We start from the raw sequence: 17,154 nt of genomic DNA, 5'->3' as shown, positions 1-17,154 counted from the left end.
TAAAACACATCCTTCCACTCTGCCCCTCAAGATGCCCACTTCCCTCCTCATTATCTTTGCTCCTGTTTATTTCTGCAGCAGCATTCGTTTATGTTGGAAGGGGAAGGAAACTGATGTTTGTAGAGTGTGTGCATTCTGTGGTGACTTAAGGATTTCATATGGGCAAACAACCTCCCACATTGGCATTAGCAGCTATATTACTATAGCTTTCTAGGTTCCTGTGAGAATATATGCATTGTTTGCTGAATGAAGGACTGTTATAGGCAAACAAGCCCACAAATTGATATTAACAGCTTTAAGAGTATGCTCGAGTATTAATTTTATAAATCAGTTGATGAGATATATTCCTTCACAAAAAGTGAGTATTCAGATATGTGTTTAAAATGGAAATTTGTTGTCAGAAGCTATTCTATATTGTGTCTACATTGTTGTTATGCTGAGACAAAATTAAATAATTTCTCCACTACTCAAACATAAGCAAGAAAGCTAATCTGATGCTTACAGAACTGTAAAATAAGTCCAGCATACTTAGTGATCAAAGCTGAAATACTTAGAAATTAAACCAAATGGGATGGACAGCTGGTCTAACCCACATCATTATATTCACATAAGTGTCTCCAGCATTTCTTTTCATGTGCTCTCTGTTACCATGCAGATGGAATTGTAATGTGCAAGCTTTTTACTTTCCTGTGACACATATTTTCAAGTAAGCAGAATATTTGAATTCATTGCACCTTCTTAGAAAATAATCATTAATCATGTCAACATGAATCTTGTATCAGCTTGAATGCATTAATGTGCAACAAATTCAGTTGCATATTCAATCATGGATAATATTAGTTGAATTATCCTGTCTTATTTGACTCAGCGGTAGCTCTGTTGCCTCACAGCAAGAGGTTCTCCCGTTCGATTCTCGGCTGGAGTGCAGGGAGGGCCTTCTGTGTGGAGTCTGCATGTTCTCCCTGTGGTTGGGTGGGCATTCGAAATACATGCGTAAATGAGCATGCCTTCGTTGAAGGTTGAACATCGAACTGGCACCTCGGCATTCGTGAGAATCTACTGCCAATCATTAGCGGACCGGAGTTTTGCTGTGGTGACCCCATAACCGGGAAAAGCCGAAAGACAACAACATTTGACTCTTAAAAGCAGTTAGAAAGAAATGGATACACTAGAGCTTTCAATGCATCAGTAACTTGTATCCCACTATCTCACTGTGATTCTGTTGACATGCAGGTCATAAAGCTATCTGTCTGAGATCAAATTTAAATGCTGTTTTGAAGCGAAGTAAGGCAGCCATGAAGAGAAAGTGGAACTGTCATACCTTGGCTAAACATATTATTTAAGTTTATTATAGGTTATTGCTGGAGCCATAGGAATGGGAATGATTTAGGGTTAGACAGCAGAAATGGGGGGGTTTAGCTTTAGGGAGTAGCAAGTTAGTTCAGGGTTAGGGAGCAGTAGGGGAGTTCTAGGTTTAGAGAATGGGAAGAAGTTTTGGGTTTAGGGAACAATTGTGAAGTATTAGGTTTAGGGAGTGAGTTGAGAGTTTTATGTTTATAAAGTGATTTGGGACTTTCATGTTTAGGGAACAGGAAGGAGTTTAAGTTTAGGGAACAGTTGGAGAGTTTTAGGTTTAGGGAGTTGGCGGGGTTAGGTTTAAGGGCTTGTACTTAGAAATAGGTAGGAGTTTTAGGCTTAAGGTTTAGGTTCTTGTAAGGCTATGCAGGATAGGGTACTCAGAGGGCTATGTAGGGCAAGGGCAGTTACAGCAATTGATTTTTTTCAAGCAAGTGGCAGCGAGCAGGTGTAATGCAAGCTACTAGCACAAGAGCACCTGTAGTGGACCCCGTTTTTATGTGTCATGTTTGACAGTGATACCAGTGAGGGAAATCCAGTACAAAGACTCACCCTTTTTGTCTTTGTAAAACATGTTTTAATGTATTTACTATTTTATGCACCAATTTCTTGAGTTTCTATGTTTATACTAGTGTTATAAACATAATCTGACTACCATCTGTAGTATAAGAAAGGAATGGATAGTTTTTGCTTATGCATACAAACATGATTTAATGTGTACTTTGCCATTTTGCCAAAATAAGTCACATTTAATGTTTGCAATGAGTACATTAATACAAACACAATGATTATAGAGATCTACAGCAATTATCTTACACTCGATCATTATATAGCAATGTAGAAATAAATATTTTTGTTAAGTTCAGAAAATTTCCAAAAAAGTCATTAAACAACTTTTTTTTTTTGTATTGTTAATTTACATACCATTCACAGTTCTTACATTTGTATGTAGTGTTACTTTATGTATGTGTGTGAGCTTGGCATAAAGCCCAGCAGCTCTGGATCAATAAGCTACTAGCCAGCCTGTGTACAGTGGCCGAGCTTGGGTTACCTGGGATTGTTCTGTTAAGCAACAGCTGGATGTAAAATCAACCTGCAAAACATGAACTAGCTTGGAAGTAGATGACATGATGCTACCAAGTAGGCTGGGTATTTATTGTATACAAAACAAAAGATGGAAGAGCAGATCAGCAAAGCCATTTGGCTTGGGATCCAGAGGCTACTATATTGGAGGACAGCAGACTAGCAATGGTATGAAAATTGAGGTGAGGGAGATGCTTCAGAAGACAGTGAAGGATGTTATAAGAATTAGTGACAGACTCATGACAATCAGGCTCCAGTGTAAGCTTATGTCAGCATTTATAATCTCAACCTATTCCCCACAGCAGGGTTGTGATAGTGAGAAAATGAATGCATTTAGATAGAAGTTGCAGGACCTACTAGATAAAGCATGACAACATGAAACTGGTTTTGATAATGGTTGACCTGAATGCACATACTTGAACAGACAGGACAGGATATCGTGGGGACTGCCTGGGACAACACAGGCTGGGAAATAGCAATAAAGAATTGATCAATTTCAACTTCTGCCTGGCAAATGGTTTGATGGTGGCCAGCATATGGTCCAGCAAGAGATAGTTGAATGTTTACATGCAAAAGTGGCCGACACACAACTCAGGTTGACTTTCTTTTACTAAGCAAATGGCACTGGGGTAGAATCAGTGATTGCAAAGTCATCCCCAGTGAAACAGTCAAACCACATTGTAAGCCACTGGTTTCTACAATTAGCTGCAAGGCAGGTAGTCGTCAGAGAAGGGTTTAAGGTCAGCAGGAACTAGGCTGAAAACCTGGAAGTTGACCAAAGGGAATGCACAGGAATTCAAGGACTTAATCCAGGGTCTAGCACCTCAGGAAGAAGAGGGAATGGGTGGAAATGAGGAAGAATGGCAGCACCTTTAAACAGAACGTGTTAGGACTATAGAACAGTTATGCATCTGAGCCAGTTATGGAAGCAAGGAACACAAGGAAAACTGGTGGTAAAATGAAGTCAAGCAAGTCATCAACAGAAAGGTGAAATGCAGGAAAACGTGATAAATAGAAAAGACAGACCAGGTTATGAAGGAATACTGGTTGGTTAACAAAGATGCCAAGAGATGAGCTGCAATAGCAATGAACAAGGCATCAGAGGCTCTCTATCAGCTTTTAGAGAGTGACTCAGTGGATGACAGAAAGAAACATTATCAGGTTGAAAGTCAAAGGCAGAAGGATAAAGAAGATAGTCAGATGCCCTTCATAAGGGATGCCAGGAACAACCTGCTCTCCAGTCCACAGGAAATCAATTGCAGATTAAGGAGTACTTCAAGCAGATTCCGAATGAAGAAAACCCCACAGAAGCTGTACTGCCCCAGGCACAGCCTACAATGAAGGAAGATGAGCAGTCCATGCTAGAAGAAATAAGAACAACAGTAAAGAAAGTGAAGTCAGGGGAAGCAGCATGCTCAGATGAGGTCACAGCAAATATGATCATGATGTCGGGTGAGTTGGGGAGAAATGATCCATAGGATACTCATAACAATATGGAGAGAAACATGTATAATACATGACTGGAAAATAAGCATACTAGTACCAGTGTACAAAAACAAAGGGGGCATCCACAACTGTAGAAATTACAGTAGTATTAGACTCCTGTCACACTGCATGAATGTTCTGGAGATGGTGATTGATAAATGAATATGCAGAGTAGTAGAAAGTAAGATGGGAGATGAGGAGTCAGACTCAGAAAAGGAAGCACAACAAGCAAATCAATTTTTGCAATGAGACAGATAGCTGAGATGAAGCTAAAGATGGGGAAAAAGTCCAACTGGGATTTTGTATGCAGGTCTTTAAGGAGAATAACAATAATCAGACAGAATATTATATCTATAAAGTAGCAGAGAGTATCGAAGAACTAAGCCAACATGGAAAAGGAGAAAGGAGATTCTGCTGATAGGAATGACTGCAATTAGGGATATAGACAATATGCAAGAGGGGGCTGGAATTTATTGGAGAAAACTGGCAAAGGAACCAAGGTACTGGGAGCAAATAACTACAGAGGGTAAGATAATAAAATGGGAAGATGCTAGGAATTTATTTGGGCTGCAGGATAGAAATTGCCTGCCCTATCAAGGTCTTACCCTTATCACAACCTAAGACCTTGCTGATTCTAATTATGGTGGTTGCCAAAAAAGCAATTACTAAAAAATGGAAATCAAAATCTAAACCAACTACACTAGAAGTAACGCATATAGAAACAGAAATAAAACAACTGGAAATTAGATCTTTAGAAAAGGGTAGAAGTAAACTACATAGAATGAAAATGTAGGAAGAATACATACAGGGGAAGAATGAGGTGTAAAAGGAGGCAGGATTTAAATGAGCTATGTAATATTAACTGAAAATGATTGGGTAGATTTTAAATGATGCATGATGTTTGCAACTGGGAGTATATAATTTCTGTAATGTTGCTTAGGTCATATGATATATTTAGCAATATATATGAAGTATGATGTTTGTAAGAGTGAACTTGTTAATACAGTTTGATTGCTTTTATATAAGTGTAAATTTGCCTATGCTACACGTGTTAATTCAATAAAGGATGTTAAAAAAGAGTCTCAAGAAAGCTGATTTGAGCAGTCCTCTGGTGGTTTGAAATCCAAAAAAAAATTGTAGAATTAGTGCAGGCTATTTACAAGGATCCAATGACACATGTACAAACAGTGTTTGGCCTCACAAAGGGATTCCCAGTAGAAGTGAGTGTGAATCAGGGCACAGCTCTGAGCCCACTGCTGTTCATACTGGTGATGGACTACATTAGCAAACAGGTTGGAAGGGACAGATTAAAAAAGCTGCTGTATGTAGACAGTTTAGCATTACAGCCAGACCCTATGCAAGAACTGTAGCAAAGAATAGGTGGAATGGAATTAAATACTGAAGGCACACAAATGGGGAAATCAGAAGTAGTTGAAAACTGCGATGGAAAGGAAAATAGCGTAACAGGTTAACCACTTCAAGTATCTGTGAGGAATGGTTGAGCAGAATGGAACAATGAATGAGGACGTGAAAGCTAGAATCAATGGATCCAAGTGGCATAGAGTGAGAGGGGTAGTGTATGACAAAAGAATTCCAAAGAAGTTGAAAAGTAGGGTGTTCAAAACAGTGGTGCAACCAGTACTAGTGTAAGGTACAGAAACCTGGGCAGTAAAGGCAGAGCAGTTGAGAATGCGACAGGTGATGGAGATGACATGCCTGAGATGAGTTTTAGGATGCATGCTGTGAGGGAGATGTAAAAAAGAGGTCATTAGAGCAGAAAACAATTCAGCTGCAACTGCAGAGAAAGCAAAAAAAAAAAAACTCAAAAGAGTTCTGATGAAGCCCTTTAGGAAGATGAAAGTGCTTAATTGGTGGTGTTAGTAAAGCTTACATTTTTTTTTTATATATATGTTCTTTGTGTGGCTGTGGTTCCTGTAACAGATACAGCACCTGCATTTACTCTGCTTTTGGTTATTTGGATCTGCAGGTTTGGCCTATGTTTTGGTTCTTTAATTGTACCATAAAAATAATTAGAATAAGTACAATATTACACAAATATTTATTGATAAGTATTATAGAAATGGTGTCTGTGTTTACTGCAGCACATTCAAGATATATTTTTAATTACTATTTTTGTGTTATTACAGGAATTTGCATAAAATGCCCGGAAGATTATTGGTCAAATACAGAGAAAGATTTCTGCATTGCAAAATATGTTGAATTCCTCTCGTATGAAGACCCCCTGGGTACCTCACTAGCTGCCATTGCTGTTGTCTTCTCACTCATGCCTGTGGGGGTTCTGTGTATCTTCATCAAACATCATGACACACCAGTTGTCAAAGCAAATAACCGGGAAGTCAGCTACTTTCTCCTTATAAGTAACTTGTTGTGCTTACTGACTGCTTTAATATTTATTGGTCCTCCAAAGAATGAAACATGCATTTTCAGACAGCCAGCTTTTGGCTTATTCTTTTCTGTCTGTGTTTCTGCTGTACTTGCCAAGACTGTCACCGTAGTGATTGCTTTTAAGGCAACAAAACCAGGAAGCCAAATTAAGAATCTGATTGGGTCAAAGATTTCATTTTTAATAATATGTTGTTGTTTTGTTTTTCAGTTTATTTTATGCGTGGTATGGATATCAGTTTCTCCACCCTTCTCAGAGACTGACAAAAACCTTCCAGAGAAAACAGTGATTCAGTGTAATGAGGGTTCAGGGTTTATGTTCTATTGCATGCTGGGATATTTAGGTATGTTAGCATCTGTAAGCCTGTTAATAGCTTTTCTTGCTAGAAACCTGCCAGACAGCTTCAATGAGACCAAATTCATCACATTTAGTATGATTGTTTTTGTAAGTGTTTGGCTGACATTTATTCCAGCTTACATCAGCACAAAGGGGAAATATATGGTTGCTGTTGAGATTTTTGCAATTCTCTCATCCAGCATTGGATTGCTGCTTTGCATTTTTTTCCCCAAATGCTATATTATTGTAATAAGACCAGACATGAATACCAAAGGATACATTGTCAGGCTGCAAACCACTGTCCCTCCATTATAATATTACATGCCACTGCAAAAATATTATAAGAGCTGCTTTGACTTGTGGGTACTAACTTAAGATGGCAGGAAACTCTAATTGCATTGGTGAATCTCTTGCATAAATAGTAATGTAATATAATTAGAAAAGTCAAATAAAGCACTTTGTGATCTGTGGGAAAGTAATACCTGTAATACTGACAAATTGTTTTGAAAAGATACTGGGCTGGATTCACGAAGGCTTGCACGGAGTCTTAGAGTAGAGTAAGACTCCATGCAGCCATCATGTCCGATGAGCGATCTAGGAACAGCCTGCAGGGGCGTGCAAGAGAGCTCCTAAAGCGGCTCTTACACAGACAGGGCTGGGATATGCAAATTACCTCAATTGCAGGTGAAATGCATGCAAATGAGGTAGATTTGCGATTCAGGAAACCTGAACCTGTCCGAGTAAGAGCAGTGTTATTTGCAGAAATGTACTCAGTTGACAACTGAGTACCGTTCTGCAAATAGCAAAACAGAGCCATGACAGCTCCAAATAAAGGTTGCATCCAGTGCAGGAAGCATGCCAATGGCCAAATATATGGCCATTGGAAATGTTTCCTGATGCAATATGAAAATAAAAATATTTTTTTTTCTCCGATTTCCGATGTTTAAGCATAGTGCAGTGCAGTGCAAATGGGCTGCGCTCTAAAACCCAGAAAACTAAAAATTAAAACCCACAAATGTGGATCTTATTTAAATTGTTAATGTACAATGCAAGGGAATGGCAGGCTGAAGACAACATGGCCACTGAGTAGAGGTTGCTAAGGTGCGAAGCTCAGTCTAAGAGATGTAACCAAGCATTAGTAGGCAATCCTATGTAAATGAGGGTTAGAATAGTGAATCACAAGTTTACATAGCAAATGAGCACAGTCAGTGGAGTGTAGGAGTAGGATAAGGGGAGTACAGAGTAGAAGATAGGTGACATCACATGGGGGTATGTATGAAAGGAGTGAAGCTCATTGGAGCAGAGTGACGTGTCAGCTGTCATTTACACATCATGGAAAGAGGTGAGTCAACAGGTAGGCTGGGGAAAGGCAAGAAATGGAAGGTGTATGCCGTGGATAACACCAAAGTTTCTTGCTGAGCATGCATGCTCGTATGTGTGCGCCTGTAAACCAAAGTAAGATAGAGTGCGCGCGTGTAAGCGTGAGTGTGTGCGTTTAAGCTGGAGTAAGCATGTATAAGGCTGTTTAAAGAGTTGTAAGTGCGTTTGCACTGGTGTGCATGTGTTTTAACCCAAATAAGCAAGTTTTAGTCCATATAAGCATGTGTGCACGCGTGTTAGCTGCTGTGCATGTGTTTGCGCTTGTGTGCGTGGCACTCCCCCCTGAGGAAACAGAAAGGAAAAAGGAAGCACAACAAATAGTAGGAAGCTACCAGGGAGTACTAGCAGAGCTAGCAGGTGAAAACAATCAGAATCAGGCAATTACACAGGCAGTACACTAGCCCAGCCCAGCCTAGCACTTAAAACTCTGCAAACAACAGTCCATTATATTTCTCACAACAGACACTGCAGTAAGCTAATAGAAGTGAAAACTGAAAAAGCTTTACTGAGACAAAGAAATGTTAGGGGCTGCCATTGCTGTTATAAGGCGATATATGCAACATGCTGAGGGTGGTGAGAATGGAAATGCTGCTGGACAACCACGGTGAGGAGATGGAGAAGAGTGTACAGGCCCAGGGTAATCTACCAGGGGCTGCATGAGCTGGAGATAGTGGAGCGCTATAGAGTGGACAGAGACCTCCTGCAGAAAATTGTTGAACTGTGCAGGCCATGCCTCACACACAGAAACAACAGAGGGGAACCCATCCCAGTGGAAAGCAAGGTATGTATTGGCCTAAGAACATTAGCAACAGGTACCTTCCAGAGACCAACTGCTGATATGATGGGGATATCACAGGCATCAGCATCCAGGGTACTGCACCAGTTCCTGGATGCCATGTCAGCATATGTCAGTGATCATGTATATTTCCCCAATTCCCATGAGGTATTGGCCAGCAATATGCCTGTCTTCCAGCAAATAGCAGAATACCCTGAGGTAGTGGGTGCAATAGACTGCACGCACATATGCATCAAAGCACCAGCTGGCAAGCGGGGTAGGGTCTACTTCAACCGCAAGGGCTTCCCCTCCATCAACTGCCAGGTCATGTGTGATGCCCAGGGCATAATACTGAATGTGTGTGCAGGTTGCCCTGGAAGCTACCATGATTCCTATATCTGGCATCTGATGCAGCTGTACCAGACATTTGCCAATGGGGACATCCCACATGGTCACCTAGTGGGGGATGCTGGCTATGCACTGGAGACGTGGCTGATGACACCCATCAGAAATGTACAAACACTTGAACAGGAATGCCATAATGAGGCACACGCACAAACACGTAATGTAATAGAGCATGTGTTTGGGCTGCTCAAGTCACGGTTCCAGTGCCTGGACACATCTGATGGAGCCTTGCAGTACTCATCAACTACATGTACCCAAATTGTCATGGTGTGTGCTATGCTACATAATATGATCCTGCAAAAACAGCTGCAGCAGGACCAGCATAGGCCTAGGCCAAACAGCCCCCAACCATTGCCAAGGCCATTACAGGCAGAGCGTGACTCGGAGGAGGAACAACCTGAGCCTGCCCCAGTAGGCAGAAGGAGGCATACCCAGTATGCTTTGGCCTTGGCAAAGAGGCAACGCATAGCATATACACTGGCTCATTGGGAACTCTGCAAATGATACCTCTCTCTGACTCGCACATATAGTAAAAGGGATTCCTAAGTTGACACTACCTGCTTTCAAACATGTACAGGGAGTGTAGTATGTACATCTGACATAGGCAGCCCTGCAGCACCACCTAAGGCATGACTGCCATGTGTTAAGCAATATAAAGCAGTGCTAAACAGCATTTACCACCATGTATTATATGCAAACAAAATCGCACACACCAACTAGCACAACTGTGGTCAATGTTGAGTAATATTGGGCAACGTACAGCAATGTTGGTGAATATTGAGCAATGTCGGATAAGCCTGGTCTAAGTAGGGCATAGCTGAACAAAAGCCAACATGCTCATATTTGCTTAACTGGCCCTTAAGCAGTCTGGTCTGCTCAGTATGAAAATATAAAGCAGTGATGGGCCTCAAACCCAGGATAATGCGCACTATAGTCAAATCACTGAACCACCAAACCATGACAGTATTGCAGTGGTCAGCCTGTATGAAGGAATGTTGATAAGTCTATGCAAAGTATCTCATGGAAACCCTGCAGGCACAGCATAATCCCTGTCGAGTTTTGACACAAAGGTGAGTCCTGCAGTAAGAACAGAACCTGACTTCCAACACACACAGTATAAATGTTAATATTGGTCATGTTCACACACATCAACAAATGTAGTGGACCTCAGATAGCAACATACTGAAAGGTCACACTGGGCCTGCTCACACACTTGAATAAATGAGACAAATGTCAGGCAACAAAACACAGAAAGCCTGAACTGGGCATGCTCACACACTTAGACCATGTCTGAGTACAGCAGTGGGCCACGCATATCTGGCAGTTGCATGTGTTAACCCAGGAACCTGTCACTATCCAGCAATCCACCCTGTGCACACAGTTATATGACAACAGACACATCTATAATATAGTGGAACCCTGTCATAATCAAATATGTTCTGCAGATACCAAAGTTGTTCATAGAAACTGGTAAAGCAAAGATGATAAAGACCTGCAAACAGTATCAGCAATAAACATTGTGCATCTTGAACATTAGCATAGGTTCAGAGGTTGATACTAGGCTATCTGCCCTAGGGCATGTACAAGCCTAGCCAGAGTGTGTTTGACATTCGCAACCCTGTCAGATTACTACACTGTGTATGTGAATAGTAGGTCACACAAGATAGCCCATGTATATTTAGGCTAGTGTGCCTCTGTCTAGCAGGGACACAGAAGATATCCCAGGGGTAAACATACGATCACCCATACAGTCATCAAGATGTCTCCTGTAGGTGGTCAGTGGGTGGCTCTGCCTATGTGAAACTGGGATTACAATCTGGAGTGAGTGGAGGCTCTGGGATAAGAATCTGTCCCTCCAGCATGTCCTATTAACTTCTGTGCTGAGGTATACATCCATGGAGTGTGTAGCTCCAAGGGAGTCGGATATCCTGAGGTGGAGCATGTCCAGTAAATCTGGGTTGGGTATATCTACAAACAACAGGCACACATCATATCCGAGTAGGTGGTAAGTGACTGAGTAGAGCTGGAGTTACTGCATCTGAACTGTGCAGGGCATCTGTGTGAGTCCCTAGATCTGCTTGATGAGGAACTTCTGTGGCCAGTACAGTTGCTGCAGTTATCGGGTAAGGTACACCCCAAATGTGGCATTGTAACCAAGCATGGTTGTGATGAGCATAGGGGCACAATGACCTCACTCGATTTAGATGTGAAACCATATGGGATAAGGTGGCCCACATAGAAGGTGTGTCCAACCCCTTTGGCAACGTGAATATCAAAGGTAACAGTATGAACAAGTCATGTCCCCAAACCCCTAACAACTCCTATCATATGTAATGGAGTACTACCTATGTGGTAATGTGTGGGCATGTTGTTATTCCTAAAGGGGATGACTATGCAACTAATGGCATTTAGCTGTAGGGCATGGCTCAGGCACCAGTCATCCATCTCTGTGAGAACCTGTTTGAGTATGCATGTGGTAGCTGGAGAGTTGATCATGGCACCCAGTTTGCAGTCAAGTGCAAACATGTTCGGCCATATTCCCCCTGTGGTAGCCTGTACGTCAGACAAATATATACTGAACAAGAGAGGTCCCAGGACTGAGCCGTGTGGGATGCCACGTGTAACTGGTGTATAGTCAGACATGGCACCTGCAATTCTGACCATGTGGGTGCTATCCCTGATCCAGGTAGCAATCCATCGTGTGAGATATGTGTCCATATCGATGCTGGTGAGCCTATGCATAATGGCCCAGTGGGTTATTGTGTTGAAGGGTTTTGCAAGGTTCAGGTAGGCTGTGTGGACAACCATCCCTATGTTGATGGACCTGTTAACTCTTTAAAGAATACAAACAGGTTCAAGAGGCAAGATCTGCCCCACAACAACACTGAAATTTGTAGGACACAGCGTCTGTAGGTTCCCGATGTCTATGTGTATGAGTCCCATGAGAATACACTCATTAGCTTTGCAGAACAGGCTAGTTAGGCTTATAGGGCAATATTGTCTGTGGTCCATTGTGACACCAACTCTGTGGAGTGGGACCACTGTTGCTGTACGCCATTCCTTGGGTACATATTCTGTAGTAACTCCGATATTGAACAGTGATGTAATGTGAGGGTTATGTCTGTCATGAAGCTTGTGTAAGATGCAGGCCGGGACACCGTCTGGTCCCATTGATACACTTTGGGGAGGGTGGCACTCACCTGTTACTGTGTGATGTCAGGGAGGTTATACTCTATTGGGATGGATAGTTGCTCCTTAGGGGGGATGGGGGGAGACATCTGCACTGAACCTGTTTGCCAGGATGTTGGCAATGCCAGTGGGTTCAGGATACGTTTAGCCAGTATGCAGTAACTCACAGCATATCAATGAGTGTCCACCCAGGTTCCTGACATAACTGAAGAAGGCCGTGTGATAGTCCTACGTGTCTGGTGCAATTGTCCGGTAGAAGTGGCCCTTAGAAAAGTTCATGAGTGATCGTAGCTGTCTGCTAGTACAGATCACAGATACCTTCCCAGTCTGGGATTGTGCTCTATCATGTAGTAGCATCCTCCTGATGTTGTACAGCTTATTAATGGCTGGGGTCTACCAGACAGGTCCCCTACCATTGGAGTAGTGAGTCCTGTTGTTATTTGGGATAGCACAATCCATGCAGTCCACTAGGTGTCCATAGAATGTGTATGTAAAGGATTCAGCAGGGTGAGCCATATTTGCCACTGTCTCAGAGTCTCTGAAGGATACCACCTTGCTTTGGTGAAGTGAGACGTTGTCTCATGAGAAGTTCACTAAGATTACTCAGGATGGGTGTGTGGAGGGTATATGTATGTCCAGTGAGATACATGTATGTTCTGACCTTACCAATGAGGGGTATATCGCTGGTGTGGAACATAGAGTCCCCATGTTGGTGATGATCAGGCCCAATTTGTATTCCCCCTTATGGCTGTGCTGACTGTTTGTGCCATAGCATATGAGTCTACAAATCGTAGCGACTGTTGGGTGAGGGTGTTGGGGCTTGAGTAGTATCTCCAGTCAATATTTGTGTATATGAAGTCACCCAATATAATGGTGTTTGTGGAGACCTTCATATTCTCCATAGTTCCCATGAAAGCCGAGTGTGGTTCCTGAGTTTGGGAGGGTGATCTGTAGCAGGCAACAAACTGTAAGGCAGTTTTGCACAATGGTAGTTGTATATTTATGGTCTGTGATGCTTTGTGCAGTGCTACTAACCCGGAGGTGTGTGTATCTGTGATGTATATGGATACTCCCCCTAGTTGTGTTGTCTGTTCCAAGTCTTGTTGTCAGAAAGCATGGTATGAAACATAACCTGGTAGTGCTGGTGTGCATAAGTGAGCCTGAACCAGGCATCTGTTAGTGCACAGATATCACTATCCTCCATACTAAGGAGAGTCCTGAGTGGCCGCAATATGAGGGTAACACATCTGGTGTTGAGCAGCATTACCCTTAGCTTCATTTAACCTGTAATGTCTATGGAGGTGGGTTTGTCTTTTGAGCTCTGCTTAAAAAAAGCACTATGGCGGTAGCAAGAGCCTTAGCCATCATTCAAAAGTCCAAGGGTGACAGGTGCAAGCTGTCCATAGTGAAGCTACGTAACATGTTGAGCATGTCACCACAGACTGACAGACACTGTATCCCCTATGAATGAAACAAACTTGTTAGGCAACTGTTAAATGTGATATGTTTGTCTGTATACTGTGACATCATAATTGGTGGGTGTAAGATGCTAGACAAGGTCAGGGTCATACTGGCCTGGGCTACATGATCAGAGTGTTCCTCCATGTATCATGTCATGTGGTTCAGGGAGTAACGTCTGAGGTTTTATGTACCAGCATGGACAATGATGGTGCCAGTCCTGTACTTGCATTGGAATGACCTGACTGCCTGTGTTATGTGGCAGATCCTCGCACCCAACAGACAGCCCAAAGTGGCTATTCCCTCATTAGGGCTGGTGAGTGGTATGTCAGTGTGTCTGACAATAAGTGTCGCCTATTACAAGTATATTAGGTGTGTTGTTTAGCCCGAAGGGCAGTGACTGTGTGGCACACTGACATTGTGAACTATGTGATATGTGGGTATTGTAGTGGGGTAGCAGTTGTGTGTGTTTCTGCTTTGGAGGTCTCTGCTGCTTAGCCAGAGTACATTTACAGCATCCAAGTATGACTATGTGTGATAATGTGGTTTCAGTGCTGTCGCTAGAGGATATGTGAGACTGATATGTGGTGTGTGTGGTTACCTTCACCACCTGATAGACTGTGCCAGTCATGGGTAGAGAGAGTTCAGCACCCTGTATGTCTTTATAGGTGCATCTCACACATATATCTGAGTTTGTTGGGAGGAGGAGAGGGTTGTCTGTGTACATGAGGCAGATGTGACATTGTGTCAATATCACAATATTCACCAACTGGACTGGAGAGTACACACAAAACCGACCCCTGGACATGCCAGGATATTATGATGACATACTCTGTAGCCTGATCACAAAGGATCAGTAGGGTGTTAAGTGTGTAAAAGAATATAACAGGGATTAATGCTCATGTCCGTTGGTGTTTTGTAAAGAGTAGCTGAGAAGGAGTCCAGACTGAATCATGACACCTCCTTCAGCTATGTCATAAATAACAATGTACACCCATATATGTCCTAAGTCAGGGCCAACTGTACCTGACTGACAATGCCGACATCCTGACAGACAGGCCCATATGTACATACCCACCTCCCACTGACAATAGGCCATATCATCATACCAGGAAATATCACATGTAGAATGGATGGGCAGCTACCCCCACTGCCAAAAGCATGGCAGCAAGTGGAATATATTGATTCCCAATATGTGTTATGCACAAACTACAGAACAAACAGATCCTGCACCTGAACAGTCAGCTGAGCCTCACCCCCTACACAGGATGTGGAACCATTGAATGTGTCACAGCAACATATGGCACTCCCCACAACTGTTGGTGCACAACACACCATGTTAAGTCAAGTCCAGTATGCCTATGAAGTCTGATCTGCAAGGTCATGGAGTCCATCATGGTTGCAGTCATAAACAGAGCTATTGGAAGCTGACATACACACAACCCTACCAACTGTGGTATGTTCATGTGCAGATCATGGTACCCAAACATGCTAGACTGTTTGCAAGGCAGCCACCCAGGACATACATCAATGAACACATCTACACATGTCTCACATAGGCTTTGAATAGCCCTTTATCAACATCCCAGACACATGTAGTATCCACAAAACCAACAAGCTGTGCATAAATATGTGTTGACATATGACAGAATGTCAATGTGTCTACAGATAGATCACACAAGGTAAGGATTATGAGGTCTTGTTCAAGCTGTTGACACCTGCTGACCCACATGGACCATTCCTGGAATGGCATAAAATAAAGTGTACACACATCACCATGTCCAGTCTGATGATGTCACCATCCTATAAATACAGCAGGAGAAGGGGAACCAGCCAGTAAAGCAAATAGCTCATCGTGTTAATGCATCTCTTTCTAGTATCATAACATAGTTAGGTAGGGGCTTGAATCCTGCAAATGCTGACTGTGTGTGTGTCACTGTTAGTCAATGCGATGTGGGTTTTGCTTTTACTATGGTATGACATATTATGATTACAACAGTAAGTGCATTGCACACATCAGGTATCTGCATGGCAAATATATATGTGTACATGTCCCCTCAATCAGTACATAGGTGTTTAGCCTGCATGCTACATGAATACATTTGTTTCCATTGACAGGTTGTACCGCTGCTTCTCTGATCGTAGGTCACATATGTATGTATGTGACAAGGCCGTCCACTGTGTTCTGTGGCCAAGGTCATCTGTGCCACACACACCCATGACAGTTACTTAAGAGTAGTGTGAGTGAGGGTATATTCCTGGGGTATATGTCAGACATGTTCATACACAGCAATGACTGCCAATAATGGACAGTCTTTATAGGTGTACAACTGCCTTGTGGATATGCATTCAGGCCTCTAATGTCTTATGTGATACACCTTGGGACTCCACAATACCTATGGATATGTGGATACCAAGGGACACATGACATAATATGAGGCTGTATGTACACATTGGTACCCAACATATATGTTGAGGGCTACCACCTGTGTGGTACTGACGGGATAGTATGTATAGTACATGAGGATGTCTATCTCATAGTTAGCTTACTGCTATACAGCATGTATCAGACAACAGGTATCTGTCTGTATGATACCCTTGTGTAGGATATGCGTCCCATCCAGGGAATGCATTGTAGGCCAATGCATGCATTTCCAGATTTGGATGGACACATCCCTAGTGTGTTTGCATGTACCTAAGGGGGCTATATGCCAAACAGGTGTGGTCACAGGAATGGGTGGCGGTCATTACCACTGGTTAGTGTTATAGTATAGCACCGGAAGGATCCAACTGTTACTGAGTTCCCTACGACTGTGTGTTATTTGTCAGGACATAATCCAATGATTACTTATAGTCATGCTGTTGAGGTTGTGTATACTACCAGACCACAAATCATTGACAGATATTAATGGTATCACCCACAGCATAGTGTCAACCCATGTCATACACACATGTCTACCCATGTTAGTACATAACTGTAGTAGAATGCATACTGGCCATTGAAAGATACTATAAGATGTTAACAATGTGTAAGACAGGATATGCCACACGTCCCATGGGTCTACTATGCATGTACATGCAGACAGTGCGCACCCACCATGTTCACAGATGTACACTTGTTAATCTGTACTGCACACATCACACACTTACTGTCCACTCACTAACACATGCTGACAACACATTACACTTCAGCCAAGTGGCACATGGGTGGACAATACATACTCAGACATAACAGTAGTGTAAACAATGCTACATTGACAATCAGAGCTGTTAGGTATGTCTG

At 42.5% G+C, this 17,154-nt stretch overlaps 1 protein-coding gene across 1 annotated transcript in view; it reads left to right on the top strand.

Annotated features, from left to right (window-relative positions):
• The window catches only part of LOC122815649 (vomeronasal type-2 receptor 26-like), a 74,710-nt gene extending 67,731 nt beyond the window's left edge, over positions 1-6,979 (top strand). Inside the window, exon 4 of the mRNA XM_044088333.1 lies at positions 6,072-6,979. Within this exon, the coding sequence (XP_043944268.1) occupies positions 6,072-6,979 (908 nt within the window). The remainder of the gene's footprint in view (positions 1-6,071) is intronic.
• Positions 6,980-17,154: the final 10,175 nt, after the last annotated feature.

Source organism: Protopterus annectens, chromosome 1.part1, assembly GCF_019279795.1.
Source record: "Protopterus annectens isolate FY-2018-M chromosome 1.part1, PAN1.0, whole genome shotgun sequence".
NCBI classification, from domain to species: Eukaryota; Metazoa; Chordata; order Ceratodontiformes; family Protopteridae; genus Protopterus; species Protopterus annectens.
Note: the sequence above shows the minus strand (reverse complement) of the source record. Positions and strands in the feature narration are given on the sequence as shown.